The 15,469-nt window shown below is 45.8% G+C and overlaps 4 protein-coding genes across 4 annotated transcripts; 2 read left to right on the top strand and 2 right to left on the bottom strand.

Annotated features, from left to right (window-relative positions):
- Positions 1–1,029: 1,029 nt before the first annotated feature.
- Positions 1,030–2,712, top strand: AGABI2DRAFT_121414 (hypothetical protein; the record flags this gene model as incomplete). Its single annotated transcript, XM_006455432.1, has 1 exon — positions 1,030–2,712. The coding sequence occupies one exon, from the start codon at positions 1,030–1,032 to the stop codon at positions 2,710–2,712; it is 1,683 nt and encodes a 560-aa protein (XP_006455495.1).
- Positions 2,713–3,953: 1,241 nt separating this feature from the next.
- AGABI2DRAFT_121413 (hypothetical protein) lies at positions 3,954–8,249 on the bottom strand (the record flags this gene model as incomplete). Its single annotated transcript, XM_006455431.1, has 9 exons — positions 3,954–4,352; positions 4,406–4,567; positions 4,624–4,943; positions 4,993–5,317; positions 5,374–5,595; positions 5,647–5,826; positions 5,879–6,298; positions 6,344–7,081; positions 7,140–8,249. The coding sequence occupies 9 exons, from the start codon at positions 8,247–8,249 to the stop codon at positions 3,954–3,956; spliced, it is 3,876 nt and encodes a 1,291-aa protein (XP_006455494.1).
- Positions 8,250–8,974: 725 nt separating this feature from the next.
- On the top strand, positions 8,975–10,608 carry AGABI2DRAFT_121412 (hypothetical protein; the record flags this gene model as incomplete). The annotated part of the gene is made up of 2 exons (XM_006455430.1): positions 8,975–8,983; positions 9,043–10,608. 2 exons carry the CDS (start codon positions 8,975–8,977, stop codon positions 10,606–10,608), a joined length of 1,575 nt encoding a protein of 524 aa, XP_006455493.1.
- Positions 10,609–12,855: 2,247 nt separating this feature from the next.
- AGABI2DRAFT_145622 (hypothetical protein) lies at positions 12,856–14,507 on the bottom strand (the record flags this gene model as incomplete). Its single annotated transcript, XM_006455429.1, has 11 exons — positions 12,856–13,129; positions 13,188–13,252; positions 13,308–13,411; positions 13,471–13,532; positions 13,584–13,599; positions 13,658–13,746; positions 13,796–13,907; positions 13,957–13,999; positions 14,064–14,189; positions 14,246–14,388; positions 14,447–14,507. 11 exons carry the CDS (start codon positions 14,505–14,507, stop codon positions 12,856–12,858), a joined length of 1,095 nt encoding a protein of 364 aa, XP_006455492.1.
- Positions 14,508–15,469: the final 962 nt, after the last annotated feature.

Raw genomic sequence — 15,469 nt, 5'->3', positions numbered from 1 at the left:
ATCCCAACTTCTTTTTCTTCCTTGCCTTCAGATCCTGGTTCATGGCCTCAGTTACGGTACCTTGACCTGAGCTTTGACAACGGAGGATTTTGACAAGACTACAGGGCTCCGAATGGTTCCGATCCACAGTGTCTCCCAGATCCTCTTACCCGCCGCCAATGTCGTCTCAACAAGGTCATTGTTTCCTGAACTACGAATGATCGACCTTGACCGTAATGTCGGTGTTATGCAAGGGCCTCGATGAGCGGAAATTATCTCATACGATGATTTGGGGGCACTCTGTAAACAGCAAGGATCTGTATGCCATTGGAAAGGATTGATATGTACCAAGGTATCTTGGAGATAGACAGCTCTGGTACACTCAAGGCGGAACCGGCGTCATGGGAGTGGACGTCAGAGGAAGATGAGGAGGAGGAAGACAACGAGGAAGCTCTAGGGCATTGACAATCGAAGGATCGATTTTGAGGGAAATAAATACCACGGATAGTAGTTCATTTATCAGGTTTCTTAGGCTCATGTAAGCTCCCACAATCGTTTCACCATTCACGTTAAGAAATCTGCTCTGTCAGATTTTCTTTACTCTTGCCCATCGCTCGTTAGTCGCATTAGTCTTTCACAAAATTCGAGGAAAGAGCTCAAAGAATGTCTACGACATGCTGCGGTTTAGTGTTATGAGCCGAGCATATTTTCTTACACATAATGACCTGTCCTATGTTACAAGTTCTGATTGAACTCATAGCTACATGACTCGTTTACCTATATGACTCATCTAGCTACTGTATATAAACTATGTACCAGGTCATACAACTGGTTTGATATTAATGCTTTGTTATCGACCTTAAGTATTTCGTCTCGCGTCTTCGACTTAAGAATCCGTTTTCACTGATTAGTGCAACTGTCGCAATTCCACGCACCCTTCTAGAGGAGTCCGTAGAACGCACAGGCGCACCATAACCAACTCAAGAAGTCGGCCCTGAGAAGAGAACCCAAAAAGAAAAAAGTTTTCGGTCCTGTGACGGTGTGACGAGCATGTCCTTCGCCAGTCTCCCCTTTGAGCTCGTCGTCCGCATCTGTCGCATAAACGCTCACCGCGCCCACCATTGGCAGGATCTTCCACGCGATGCCCGAAAGCCTCTACAGGACACCATAGCTGCATCTCAAGTCTGCAGTCGTTGGCGATATATCGTTCTCTCAGCTCCCGAACTATGGAGGTTTGCTATCGACCCCTATCACCCGTGCGCGTCGTGGAGGGACTTGGTTTTAAAGCGCTCGGAGCCTCTTTCCATTGAATTCATGGATTCCACCAACCCGTCACAAAAAAGGCGGCCTGTACATGATATTCAATTGCAAATACAATCCAAAATGAATCTGCGACTCCGAAGATACGATATGCGGCTTGAATACCAAGCGGAGACTATCCCAAGCTACCTCTCCGCCTGGCCTTCTGAGCCTGGTTCTTGGCCTCAGTTGCAGCGTCTCTGCTTGGATTTTGATATTGATCCGGATACAGAGCTTCAAGGCAATCTTACACACCCACCAGGAAGACTTCCAGTTCATTTTCCTGGCCTAGCAACTCCCATTCTTCAGCGCCTTTCCCTCACTTCTTGTTATATGCCTGATTGGAACGGCCTCCTGACCATTGGAAATACCCTCACACATCTTGAAATATGTTTCCCTTCCTCCCGTTTATGTCCGGACCGCTGCATTGAAATGCTTCAAAACCTCCCAGACTTGGAGAGCCTCGAGTTTTTGGGTGTATTGGAGATGTTATGTCATCATTCCCACTCCAATACTCGTTTCACTCTTGGTGTCAAGAACTTTGTCTTCTCGGAGCTTCTTTATTCTTGCCCGCCGTTTCTTGATCGGATTGAACTTTCCCCCAAGTGTCGCTCGAGCAAGGTCGTGTTTCTCAGCCATGCGAAAATCGAACTCGAGATGTCAGAGGAGGATGGTGTGACAGCTGTGTTGCCCCACTTGAAGCGGTTTCTTTCACGAATCATGACTGATACTTCAAAGCTATCCATCTCCCAATCCTCAATCATGATAGAATCCGGCCTTCTAGTACCAGTCAACTTCTCATGTAACCCATTCCAGCCAGTTTTTGCCGAGCATTCCAATATTTTCGCTATCAATTTTATTCTACGGAACGAAGATGGCACCCACGACACATATGACAGGTCATTCCTTTTCCGGGCCCTTCTGGACCTTGTTCTTCCAATAAGCACTTTTGTTGAGTTCACCGAAACTTGGTCCGCAGCACATTCCAACGACAACTTCTCAGACGACGATTGGGATCACTTTTTAGATTTTTTGGTTCAATGTCACAATCTCCGCTTCATGCAGGGCGTGGGCCGTTCATGGTGGGACCGTCTCTGCAAACGCCTGATACCCGTCGCCGGTGAGGTGTTCGACGCAACGAAACCATTATTTCCTCGATTACAAGCGATCGAATTTGATCGCAGAACACGGTTCAAAGAGGGGCTGCCGTTCCAATGGGTGGTGGATCTCATACCGTTCGATGAGCTGCAAGCGTTTTGCAAACATCGAGCGAAAATTCGGGTTCCATTAGAAAGAATTCGCTTTTCAGACGGCGTTTTTCAGATGGACGCTTCTGGGGAGATTGGCTTGGAACCGGAGCCGTGGGACCCATGGGGACTGGAAGAGGGCCGGAAACGAAGAGCGCAGAAGCGTGGATTAACAGGTGCAACATGAGAAGTTGAAGGCAATTATGATGGCTTGGAAGAAGGGTGTTTTGTACTTTCTTGGAAGCAAAATAATATGCATAAGATATCCTGCAGTTTGTGTCTTCGAGAGCGTGAGCTAAGCTACTTTTGTCGCGCTTTCTGGGTCGTCCCATCGTAGTTGTTTACAGAAGACAATTAAAATGGAACCATCCGTGCTGGTGGGTGGACGAAATACCATTCGATGAGCTGAAGGCATTTTGTAAGCATAGAGCGAGAATTCGAGTACCATTGAAATGGGTTTACATTTAGAACGACGGCATTTTTGAGTTGGACAGCTTTGGTGAGATCAAAGCGGAACCAGAGTCATGGAATACTGTGAGGAGAACCATAAATTGGGATGCGTAGAGAAGTGTAGGTGAAAAGGAGAGTAAGATAAGAAGAAGTTGGAGGGCGATAATGATGACTCGAAGGAAGGATTATTGAAGTAGTAACTTTGTCTTGGAAGCAAAATAGCACGAATAAGATTTTTTTTGTAATTTATGTCGTTGGGGGCATGAGCAAAGCTATACTTAGCGACGCTTCTGGGCAGCTGTATCGTAACTGATGGAGGAAAGACAATCTTTGAATTCGAAGTCGAGGCTGGTAACAGTCTGCGTGAAAAAAAAACCAAACATCTGTTGGAGAGATAGGATATTAGATTCGACATAGTGTTTCAACTAAATTCTCAGTAATCCTGAACATCCAGGATTTTTCCTGAGACGATGGAATCAAATGGCCAATTATGAGCCAGGCAAGCTCTTATTACGGTGCACGAGACGTTCGCAGTTCAATTCACGCGCGCGACAGTTTGACTCACGACTGTCACGCGCGTGAATGTGTGACTCATGGCTGTCACGGCACTGATCTCTTGATTTCTGAACTTTTAATGGCACCCCGATTCGTGTACCAGCTCCTAAACCGCCTACATAACACTTGGATAAACTGTATTAAATATGCTACTATATGTCAAAATGTTTAAAACGAGTTTTCGAGGTCACTAAGGACAGTAATTGGGCCCGCTGTACTTGGACGTGACCGTGTGATTGATGGCTAGGGTTGGGGAAAAAACCTCCGACTGGGTTTTTTCCCGGTAAATTACCACGGCCCAAAATAGGGGGGGTAATTTACCGGTAATTTACAGGTAATTTACCGCGCATGGGGCATCACGTGCTAGAATAATCTATTTTTGGCAACTTTTCTAACTACTCGAAAATACATCCAATCTCACGTTCAGAAGTCAATATTGAGTGAAAAATCATTGTCATCACCACAGGGCACTTGATCTGGAGGGTGCGAGAGACTTATAGTTGCAATAGGGCAGTCCTTGGAAGGCGCAATCCAGGACAGTGCCGCCGTTATGTGACTTGAATCTAAGGCAACCGGGGAAGCCTCGATAGAGCCCGAGGCGGAGTGCAGGCTCACTGTGTCATGGTCATGATCAAGCCAGCCATGATCATCATCCAAGTTATCAGCGTCGTCTCCATTGATGATCACGTCGGAAAATTTCTCCTTCTCTCCTGAACCCCCTGTGCCCAAACTTTTCTGCCCTCCTACTTTTGCGTCATCCATAAATCGACTGCCGAAGTCATAGAAATGTAACCTAGGGCGCTTCATAGAAGGAGCACCAGGCTAACATTGATTACTTAGTAAAATTTCGGGATGGCAAGTAAATCCTTCTTCACCTTGGCCTCTTCTTTGAAATGACGGCGTACCCGTGTAATCGCACCCATCATGTCAACTGAGATGCGAGATCGGAGCGGAGGAGATAGCCATGTGAATACTGAACCGGTGCGTTCTTCTTCCATGGAGTTGACGCGCACCGATAGTATCTTGATAGCCAAGATCTGAAAAGTAATAGTGAGTCCGATAAAGCACATGGGAGAAGGTATAAGGAACCTACCGGCAAAACTTGCGAGAGCTCGTTGTTACACAGAGCTTTCCACCATAACAACGGGCCCATATCCTCATTATAGGGGGAATTGAAAGGGTATTGTTGACGTGAGTAAGCTTTGAGCTCATCCACTAGCTTGGAAATAAGAAAAGATGCTCGGTTGCGCCACATAGTGAGTTCAGGTTTGTGGCCATGGTTGATTTCCTTCTCAGCAACGTCGAGCAAAAAAATAGCTACCTTTTTGAAAGCAGTCAAGTTATGTATTCCTGCGTAATCGGGATGCTCATTTGGTGTTGGTTGACACTTGAAGAGCGTGCTGGTGATATGGACTTTGTAGCCATCAATACATATGTCTACATCCGAAAGTTGAAGGCTGACCTGGTATAAGATATGCCGCTGTCAAGTAGAGATCGCTAGCCAGATTCCCAGTTCCAAACAATTGATTGTATCGCCATTCCAGAATTGATCTGATTTCAGTTCTCTCCTGTATCTCAAACGCCATTCCTTTTTCTTCTAGAGCTTCAAGAGTCAAAGCGAGAAAGGCGTGGAAGAACACGTAGACATCTGCTGCGGTGGCCAAATTTGATTCGAGGCACGTCATAGCCTGAATAGCGGGTGTGCCGATACGTACAAGTTGAGCCAGAGCGAATTCAAATTCTAATGTTGTTAGGTTAGTTTTAGGGTCGAAGTACTGGGCGTAAGTCTGTAAAGGAAACAGCGTCTCAGGATAAGGCGGGAATGTCAGTAATCAAGACTCACCCCCATATTGAACTTTCCCCGTTTCACAATCTCCTTCAACACTGGCAGATTTCGTTCCAGCGAACGAGCGGAATAGATAACGGTGCCAAACCGGGTCTTTCCGACGGCTTCGAGTCCACGACCTGGGGCACCCGGAACAACGTTTCGAGCCGCCTTGAACTCGGCAGTCCCAAGGTGGGACTTATGTATCTTGGTAATCACTGCACGCACAATGGTCAGAGTCTAGTTCATTTTATGTCAATATGTTACAGAGGCGATGATATAAGTCTCTACCTGGCGGAAGAAAGGGAGCTTGACAATGTCGGCAATTGTGTTGCTCAGGTGGTGCACGCAGTCGGCTACAGGAATGATCGTAGGTACAGCGCGGGCCACCTTTGTTCGCCCGAGAAGGGTGTTCCCTGTGCTGTCAGATACCATGCATGAAAATCGGGCTGGACCGATTGCCCCGATTGTCTGAAGTCCCTCGAGTAAGTTGCGTACGGTTTAAGTGTTGATGAAAGCTCACCTCCATAGCGAAATCACGGAGCCAGTCACCCGTGTGCGACTCAGCAGTCGCCTCTTGAACCTGTAAGAGAAACACCTGGCCTAAGGGTGTAGATACGTGAAGCGTCCAGAACGACTCTCCACCGTGAGATGTTCCCCCATCAAGAGAGAGCGTCAAGTCGTTGAAGCCCTTCAGCTGTTCGATCGTCTTGAGGTAAATTCGGTCTGCTTCCGCTGGGATCCACTTGTCGCTCAAAGCGGATTTATCGGGGGGTTTATAAGTCGGATCGGCATATGCAAGTACCTTTTTCCAAGCAGGGGACGAGGCCAGCGACAACGGGAGCCCGCAGATACAGAACAGTTCTGTGATAGCCAACGTTATTTGTTTGTGACGTTGTGCTTTGCCCAATTCCTTCGCACGGTTGAAGAAGTCTATACTTCCCTGAGGGACTTCCACATCCGGCCTCATGGTTTATTTGTCCTTTACGCCCTTCTTCTCATCTTTTCCCTTTGCTCCCTTCCCAGTCTCCTCGTTTGCGTTTTCCACTTTCGCAGAAGGAGCTCTTTGTGCCGATTGTAAGCGCACCTTTCCTTGCAATTCCTGCAGCAACTTTGAACAAACACGGGCGTGCTTAAACACGCGATCTTTCCCTCGGTTACTGAAGGTGTGAGTGCATCCTCGAGCTGAGCACCTCCACAGAAGGGTATTGGGATCCGAGACTTTGTAGCAACGGACCGTCAATTGGTCCAAGATGTCTAAAGTGGGTCGTCCGCCTCTCTGCCCATTCCGTCCTTTTTCTTCTATGCAATCCACTAGGAAACCCTGACCCGGCTCCTCATCCAACTCTTCCCCCTCATCAGCCTCATAAATACTGCCGATAACCGCGTCATTTATAAGCGCGTCATCTTCATTGTCCCCCTGTACATCTCCGTCCACTTCATCATGGGTACACGATGCTCTCTTTATTCGTTTGGCCTTCCTTGTTGATGAACCAGACGTACTATTGACCCCATGTTTGCTAGAGAGAGGTACGACCCGATTAAAGATTACTCCCATCTGCTCATCCAATGAATATCCAGCCCAACGCTTCAAGAAACGTCTCGACGTCTCGGCAGAGGAAGATTGCCCTTCATTTGTTTTTGACGTCTCGGTCTTAGAGGGTTTCCCTTTCATATTTGGCATCGTTGAGCTGTCGCTTGCGACGGACACTGAGTTATCCTCGCGCTGGCCAAACTTTTGTAGTGAGCATCCGATATTGTACTGACATTTCCACATTACTCACTACAAGTCCTTGAATGTAGATACTAATCAACTCAAGAGCTTGAAGCCGACCTGGGACGCCATCGGGTGAAGCTGAAACCAGTGGAATTGAGGGGTAGAAGTGGGAAACCACGGTATTGAAGGCGAGCGTCGAACACGAGTGGCCGTCCCCTTGATTGGGGCAAGGTAAGATCTCTACTTTCATTTTTCTGGACCATCCGTGTTGTTCTAACCACCACACAATCATCTCCAGAAGTTCCGAGGGTGCTTCCCCTCCAGCAGGATCTCCATATCGTACTACTCCATTGTCAAAATCCAAAACGACGGCTACCCAATGGTTTCCTCTAGGCTGAGATATATTCGGAAGTAGGGCCTGGTCACCAGCAAGATACACCGATACGATCGTGGCCATGTGGTGTATGTGGCCACCCTTGATCTCCTCGCCCAAATGACGGAGGTATTGTCCTGATGAACTCGATAAATACACGTCTTGTCCAGAGCGATATATACCCCGCAGGGCATCGCTCCACACGGTAGTGACAGAACGTTTTCCTGGTGATTCCTTCCCCAGTTGACAGTCCAAAACAGCCGACATCTGATCAATGTGGAGGCTCGACAACCAATCCGTTGAGCAAAATCCGGCCAAGAACTGGATCCCTATGGATCCGCCTAATGCACGAGGTAGGTCATATTTCCATGGGATATGCGTCAAGACAGCTATCCATTCTTGGGCTGTTGGTAATCCATTGACCCATTGTACTGCCCTTGTCCAGGTTGCCTGGGCTTGGGCGACGCTATGCTGTTCCAGCCACAGATTCACTATCCACAAAGGTAGGAGTATTTGACTGCCGTTGGTATTGTATGTGAACAATTGATATTCTTTGTTTTTCGTGATTAGGTGATACAGTCCCTGGACAAACTTGACAGGTGGAACTGCAAGCGAAGATATCGACAACGAAATAGTCGACGCGTCGCGATCTTCGAAATAGCTAGGCTGAGCTGACAGGATGCTGTCAACTGGAGTATCAGATAGGTCTGAAGTAATATTTGGAGGGGGATACTGGAGAAGGCTGATGACGGAGATGAGGGGATTTGGTAGATATTCATCTAGGATAGTTTTTGGGATGTCCATTTCGCGTCAAGGATATGTTTCAATTTTTCTGTAATAATTGTCGGGCCTCCACTATATTACTGTTTATGGTAATTATTACATCACGTGACGTCGGTAAATTACCTAGTGAAACCCCGCTTTGACCCCTGGTAAATAACAGGTAAATTACCGGTTAATTACCTGTAAAAAACCTCCTGGGAAATAACCCCCGGTTTTTTCCCCAACCCTATTGATGGCCTATCAGTGTTGGAAGATTCGACGAGATTTATCTAAGTCCTCCAATCATGTGACCATTTTGATCCACTGAGTACAGCGGGCCCAATTACTGTCCTTAGTGGCCTCGAAAACTCGTTTTAAACATTTTGACATATAGTAGCATATTTAATACAGTTTATCCAAGTGTTATGTAGGCGGTTTAGGAGCTGGTACACGAATCGGGGTGCCATTAAAAGTTCAGAAATCAAGAGATCAGTGCCGTGACAGCCATGAGTCACACATTCACGCGCGTGACAGTCGTGAGTCAAACTGTCGCGCGCGTGAATTGAACTGCGAACGTCTCGTGCACCGTACTCTTATTTACAGAAGCTAGAAACTTCTTAGTGTGCATTCTGTACTTTGGGATGTGAAGGGAATATATGATATACTTACAGCTTCCGTGACGTTGCGCGGAATTGTGACGTATATTACGTCTTTGCTGCTGACAGACCGTGACAACTTGAAGCAAATCATGTAACGGTGTGACGAGCATGTCCTTCGTCAGTCTTCCCTTTGAGCTCGTCGTCGTATATGTCGCCTAAACGCCCACCGCTGGCAGACTTATCCCCAGGATGTCAAAGAACCTCTACGGGACACCATAGCTGCATCTCAGGTCTGCAGTCGTTGGCGGTCTATCGTTCTCTCTGCTCCTGAACTATGGAGGTTTGCTATCGACCCCTATCATCCTTGCGTGTCGTGGAGGGACCTGGTGCTTAAGCGTTCTGAGCCCCTGTCCATCGAGTTTATAGATGCATCCCACGCATCAAGAGTTGAACGAACCTTTTATGATGTCCAACTCCAAATGCAATCCGGAATGCATCAGCGACTCCGGAGATATGATATGCGGCTTGAATGCCAAGCGGAGACTATCCCGAGCTGCCTTTCCGCCTGGCCTTCTGAGCCTGGTTCTTGGCCTCAGTTGCAGCGTCTCTGCTTGGATTTCGATATAAAGCGGGATACAGAGCTTCAGGACAATTTTACACACCCACCGGGAATTCTCCCAGTTCATTTTCCTGGCCTAGCAACTCCCATCCTCGAGCACCTTTCCGTCATTTCTTGTTATATGCCTGATTGGAATGGCCTCATGACCATTAGAAATACCCTCACACATCTTGAAATATGTTTCCCTCCCTCTCGCTTATGTCCGGATCGCTGCATTGAAACGCTTCAAAACCTCCCAGGCTTGGAGAGCCTTGAGATTTTGGGTGCATTGGAGATCTGTCATCACCCCCACTCCGACAATCGTTTCACTCTTGGTGTCAAGAGATTTGTTTTCTCGGAGCTTCTTTATTCTTGCATGTCGTTTCTTGATCGCTTTGAAATTTCCCCCAAGTGTCGCTCGAGCAGGATCATGTGTCACAGCCATGCGAGATTTGAACTCGTGGTACCAGAGGAGGAAGGGGTGACGGCTGTGTTGCCCCACATGAAGCGGCTTCTTTCACGAATCGTGACTGATACTTCAAAACTATCCATATCCCATTCCTCGGTCATGATAGAATCCGGCCTTATAGCACCGGCCATCCTCTCGCGTAACCCATTCCAGCCTGTTTTTGCGGAGCACTCCAACCTTTTCTCTATTAGTTTTACTCGACATAAAGAAGATAGCATCCACGACACGCATGACAGGTCATTCCTTTTCCCGGCCCTCCTGGACCTTATTTGGCCCATAAGCAATTTTGTCGAGTTTGCCGAAACTTGGTCCGCAACACATTCGAACGACGCCTTCTCAGACGACGAATGGGATCAATTTTTAGAATTCTTGATTCAATGTCGGAATCTCCGCTTCATGCAGGACGTGAGTCGTCCATGGTGGGACCGTCTTTGCAAACATGTGATACCCACCGCCGGTGAGGTGTTCAACGACGCAACGGAGCCGTTATTTCCTCGATTACAAACGATCAAATTTGATTGTAGAACACGATTTAAAGAGAAGTATCCGTGCCGGTGGATGGATGAGATACCGTTCGACGAACTGCAGGCGTTTTGCAAACATCGAGCCAGAATTCAGGTTCCATTGGAAAGAATTCGCTTTTCCGACGGCGTTTTTCAGATGGACGAATTCGGGGAGATTGGCTTGGAACCGGAACCGTGGGACCCATGGGGACAGGAAGAGAGCCAGAAATGAAGAGTGCCGAAGCTTGGATTAACAGGTGCAACATGAGAAGTTGAAGGCGATAATGACGGCTTGGAAGAAGGGTGTTTTGTACTTTCTTGGAAGCAAAATAACATGTATAAGATATCCTGCAGTTTGTATATCGAGAGCGTGAGCAAACGCTACTTTTGTCGCGCTTCTTGGGTGGTTCTCATCGTAGTCGATGGATGGAATGCCAACATCGAACCTGAAGTCGAGGCCGGCGAATGCCGTATGGTGGTGTAGACCAGATGAAGAAATGCGGCTTTTGTTTTCACAAGCAGTGTCGAAGGCATGAATTTGAGACTGGAAAAATGGTCACCATGATTTCTACACTGGGCACACACCACCGTTAAGCATCGCGAAGAAATCCATAATGCTGTATTATACCAACGAGTTGATCTCAGCCACGAACACTGTGAGACCAAATGAGTTATTTTTAACTGTCATAAGTGTGGTAAACGATAAACTACGCACCGATAAGATGTTTTTCTGGCAAGGTCTAATTTTATTTTTTCTCAAGTACTATTGTATTCTTAGTATTTTACTACTACATGTATTATAGCAGATATTTACGCACCCTTGGTAATTAGTATTTTATTTCAAAGGTGAACTTAAAATATTGACACCATCGAGAATTGAACCCATGACTATGGGTCAGGGACTTCAATCAATAAATTACTTAACCCTTGAGCCACGTAACTAGCTTAATACTTATTTCTCTTAGTGCACCATATACCCCATGACTGATGTCAGCGGATTTTAGATCACGTGACGGTACCCCGCGGGCTGAACAAAATACAAAACCTTTGTTCACGTCATTAGACTTAAAGCAAAGTAAGTAGTGAATAAGTGAAAAATCAATACAGGGATTGACCGTTCTCTTGTACACCGAAATGGTCTATATGGTTTCATGGATGCTATGCCCATGATTTCCACGCATTTTTGGTGTCAAATTGTAGCCAGACATTGAAAGTATGTACAATATGAATTAAGACTAGTTCCATCCACCTAAAGGCTGGTGTGTGAGTCTTGCATGCATCGGGTGTCTATTTCGGGGAAAACTGCTCAGTTGTACAGTGGCTATGCAATCGTGAGAATCTTACTACCGGGACACGTAATTATTAACAAAAAGTGTGACAGGTTTTGAGATCTGATCAAAATCACTATATTAATGGGAAACTTCTGGTTTTACGACAAAATGGCAGGTGCAAATCCTACTTTTGAATATTCAGGTATGTCAAATGGGTTATTCTTAAGCATGTCCTGCAATGCGGCAGGTAGCGCCTTGCTCTGTGGCCAAGAATTGACAATTAAGTTGCAGTGTATAGATGACCCATAGTGTACACGTGACCGATCAAACCCTGTATTGAGTTCTAAGTTCAAATATACTTGAGAGTGAGCATATATCAACCTGAGTCAAATTTCGGTAACCATGAGTAAAATGTGAGACGTCTTCTGTAGTCTAAATAATTAGTTGTTGTGTAATTTGGAAGGCTTCAATATGTCGAGTCTAAGTAATAGAAAAGAAGAGTTAATAAATACATTATCAGGTTAGAATATTTTATTTTGGATAGTATTTTGCTGACATTTTAGCTATATCAATGTTGATATTATGCATATAATAATGATCTGATCAACCCTCATTTCACATATATTTTGTCTGGACAACTACATACAAAATGGTATAGAAAACTATGAAAAAGGTCATATAATTGATTTTGAGGGGTGGCTAGATCGGAGATGAGATATGTAATAATCTATGCAATCAGATGATATATATCTATCATTTCGCACATCAAATACTACAACCCGAGTTGTATCTTCCCACGAAATGATTTGTAATTGGTCAACCTTTTCGGGTGATTTTCGAGTATTAATTTACGTACCCCTGGGGCTCACAGTGGAACCACAGCTGGTCGATCGCTCTTCTGGCAAGGCCCTTCTCTGGGTCCGTTACCTTACACCAGCTCCTCCATTTTCACTTACAATTTTAATGACGCATTATGTTACAAATGGGAGTCATGGCCAAGTAAACCAATGAGTTGTCAACTTGAGGTTCGGATCTGCTTGTTGCATCATATTGAACAATCGCAACATATCAATCATCGATATGCAAAATTCAATATCCATATATCTAGGATCATGACCTTCTCACAATGGAGAGTCGGTTTGCGAAACCGGCCTTAGCCTCTGCTCTGGTAACAATACATACTTCTGTGCTCAATTTCCTCAAAACCTTCAGTTATAGTGCCTGATTATGCCATTACCAATACGCTCTTCTTCAATTTTCCCGACTTTCTGCAAGACAGTTTGACCATACGCTGCAGTTCGCGCCTTTCGCCACTCTTCCATTGTCGGCGTCTTATCCTCATCAAAGCGGTGTTTTATCCCGACACGCTGGAGGACAGGGCTCTGTGAGACAGGTTCAAGTCTGACGTTATCATCTGCCATGGCGAAATAGAACAATCCAACACGCGGATATTCATGTTGATCTCGCGGCGGTTGAACGACTCTACAATGTATTGACAAATCAGAAATTTGCAAGTATAACGTAGAGGGATCATCTCCACCTGTGAATCGTTGCGCGATAGTGGCCACCGGAGAGGGATTCCATACCGTCACCAGCGTTGACAACCTTTGAATGGCGAGCCAGATTTGAATATAGGCTAAATAATATCCATAAAACGTACCATAGCGTTGTCAATGTGCTTGACCCACTTCCAATGACCATCTGAAGTCAACACTTGGAGAGCCGAGACCAGCTGACTATAGAGAAGTGTAATGGTTCCAACATCTGACTCAACCCAGAATTTAGAGAATTTAGGTTGAGATTAGAGTACAATTTTCGCTCACCTGTATGCCCTTTGAGCCAGACATTTTTGGACTTCTCCTCGTTGTCTGCACTTCTTGGATAGCTTCATCAAGTTTCTGAGCTTAGTGTAAGACACTTCAAATGCATGACCCACTATTTCACGAGGCGAACTGAATGAGAATATTCTTAATAACCCTTTTCCCCATGAAGAAAGTAAAATTCAGATACCGTATGATTCACCAACAGCTTCGAATCTATGCATCTCAACAAAAGTTTCTTCTGGAAGTTCCAGACCTAACGCAAGGAGTCTGGTTTGTCTGGTTAGTCACGCAGTAACTTAACTCGATTCGATGCGAGGTCAATGACCTTAGAATTGGATGCAAGACATTGGAATAGTTGTGTTTTGCAAATGCCTCGATCTCTGGAAGGAGCGGTCGAAGAATTTGAGGGTGTTTCTGCTTGTTCACATCCCGATTGACTTCGGATCCATGAAAACAGAGTCTTGAGAAGACAGCAAAGTAGCTTACTGCTGTAATGTTCGACCTGATCACGAACTCCGTTATCGATATGCTGTTCAGATCAGGATGAAAAGCTGAACGCGAGGAACTACGATGTGTGATAACACTGGACATACGAAATATTCTCGTGGTTTGTAACCTTGAAATGATCCATTGGCCTTGATAGCGGCAAGATAGTCTTGTTTCTCGCTTTCACTGACATGTTCGAAAGGGACGTTAGTGATATTAAACATCCGTTTTGTCTGGTGACTCCATGAGTAACGAGTCAAGTTGTTTTAGGGAATATCTTGCAAAGTACCTGCTCCGATGTGTAACCATGATTGATGATGTAGAAGAATCCTTGGTTGGTCATGGCATTCACGACTTCTTTGGCGAGCAGCTTCCGCCCCTCCGCTGTCTTGGCCTTGGACAAGTCAATAATAGGAAGGTCAGCGTACTCCACTGCATATAGTATTGTCAGCCTGAGTGCGTTGTAAGCCAATTAGAATTTGAGTCTTACAGTTCACGTTGGTAGGGGGAGCAGGTATGTATGGCGAGACTCTAGGAATTTGCGTGCTCATAGTGGTGGTCTCAGGAGGAAAGGAAATTGATCACGCTTATGCAGTATCACATTTCTCTTGATATAATTAGTCAGACCTGTCTTGAAGAAGGCGATGAATGACACCTCGAGGACGGTCATCATGCCCACCAGAAGCTCATGGTAGCCACAGCAATATGCCTTCTTGTGAGTAGGTCTCCCATGCAAATTGACATACTTTTAGAACTCCTGGGTTCTGTTTATGCCGAGAATGCCGGGGTGGAGACAGGCGATGGCGGTAGAAAGGAATGAGTATATTGACACGGACTGAAATATGACCTTGAACAATTTCGAGTCAAACTTAGCTCAGAATCAGAGACATACTCTCACCACGGGAATATACCTACGCCGCCAAGAACACATGAAGCAAAAAAGTTACATGACGCCATGGGAAAGGTACTGGTTATCGGAGAAGTAGAGCAGCCATTCCGAGCGAGCAACAAGGGGAAGTAACAGCATCAGCCAGGAGAGGTCACGGGCACATGTGCGCGGGTACCAATACCAGCAACTTTGGATAGTATAATGTGCGACATAACTGTCGGCGAGGCTATCATAAGGTACATAGGAAAAGTTTGCGAGTTAACTGAGAGACGCCGTCGATAAAGAAGACACAAACATTTTCAGGCCATAAATAATACTCGACGACTAGTCTTCGTGACGAAACCAGACATCTTCTTGCGAGATAGGATGGATTCGATATATTAGACCTCGCCTAATTCTCGGAACTCAGAAATTTGGCTCAGACGATGAAGTCAAAATGAAGAATGTGAGCCAGAGACAGTTTTGTTGGAAAATGCGAGAGACGATACGACTCCATAGTGTGGGTACCATGTACTTTTTTAGGTTGCAAGGGTATATGCAGTTTCCGTTGTGAATATTACTGGCTGTCATTGGAGGCGGAGGAAAGAAAGAAAAGACAAACAAACCTTGTGACGGTGTGACAAA

Source organism: Agaricus bisporus, assembly GCF_000300575.1.
Source record: "Agaricus bisporus var. bisporus H97 unplaced genomic scaffold AGABI2scaffold_10, whole genome shotgun sequence".
In the NCBI taxonomy this organism is placed as follows: domain Eukaryota; kingdom Fungi; phylum Basidiomycota; class Agaricomycetes; order Agaricales; family Agaricaceae; genus Agaricus; species Agaricus bisporus.
The sequence above is the reverse complement of the archived record's forward strand: the minus strand, read 5'-3'. Positions and strand labels throughout refer to the sequence as shown.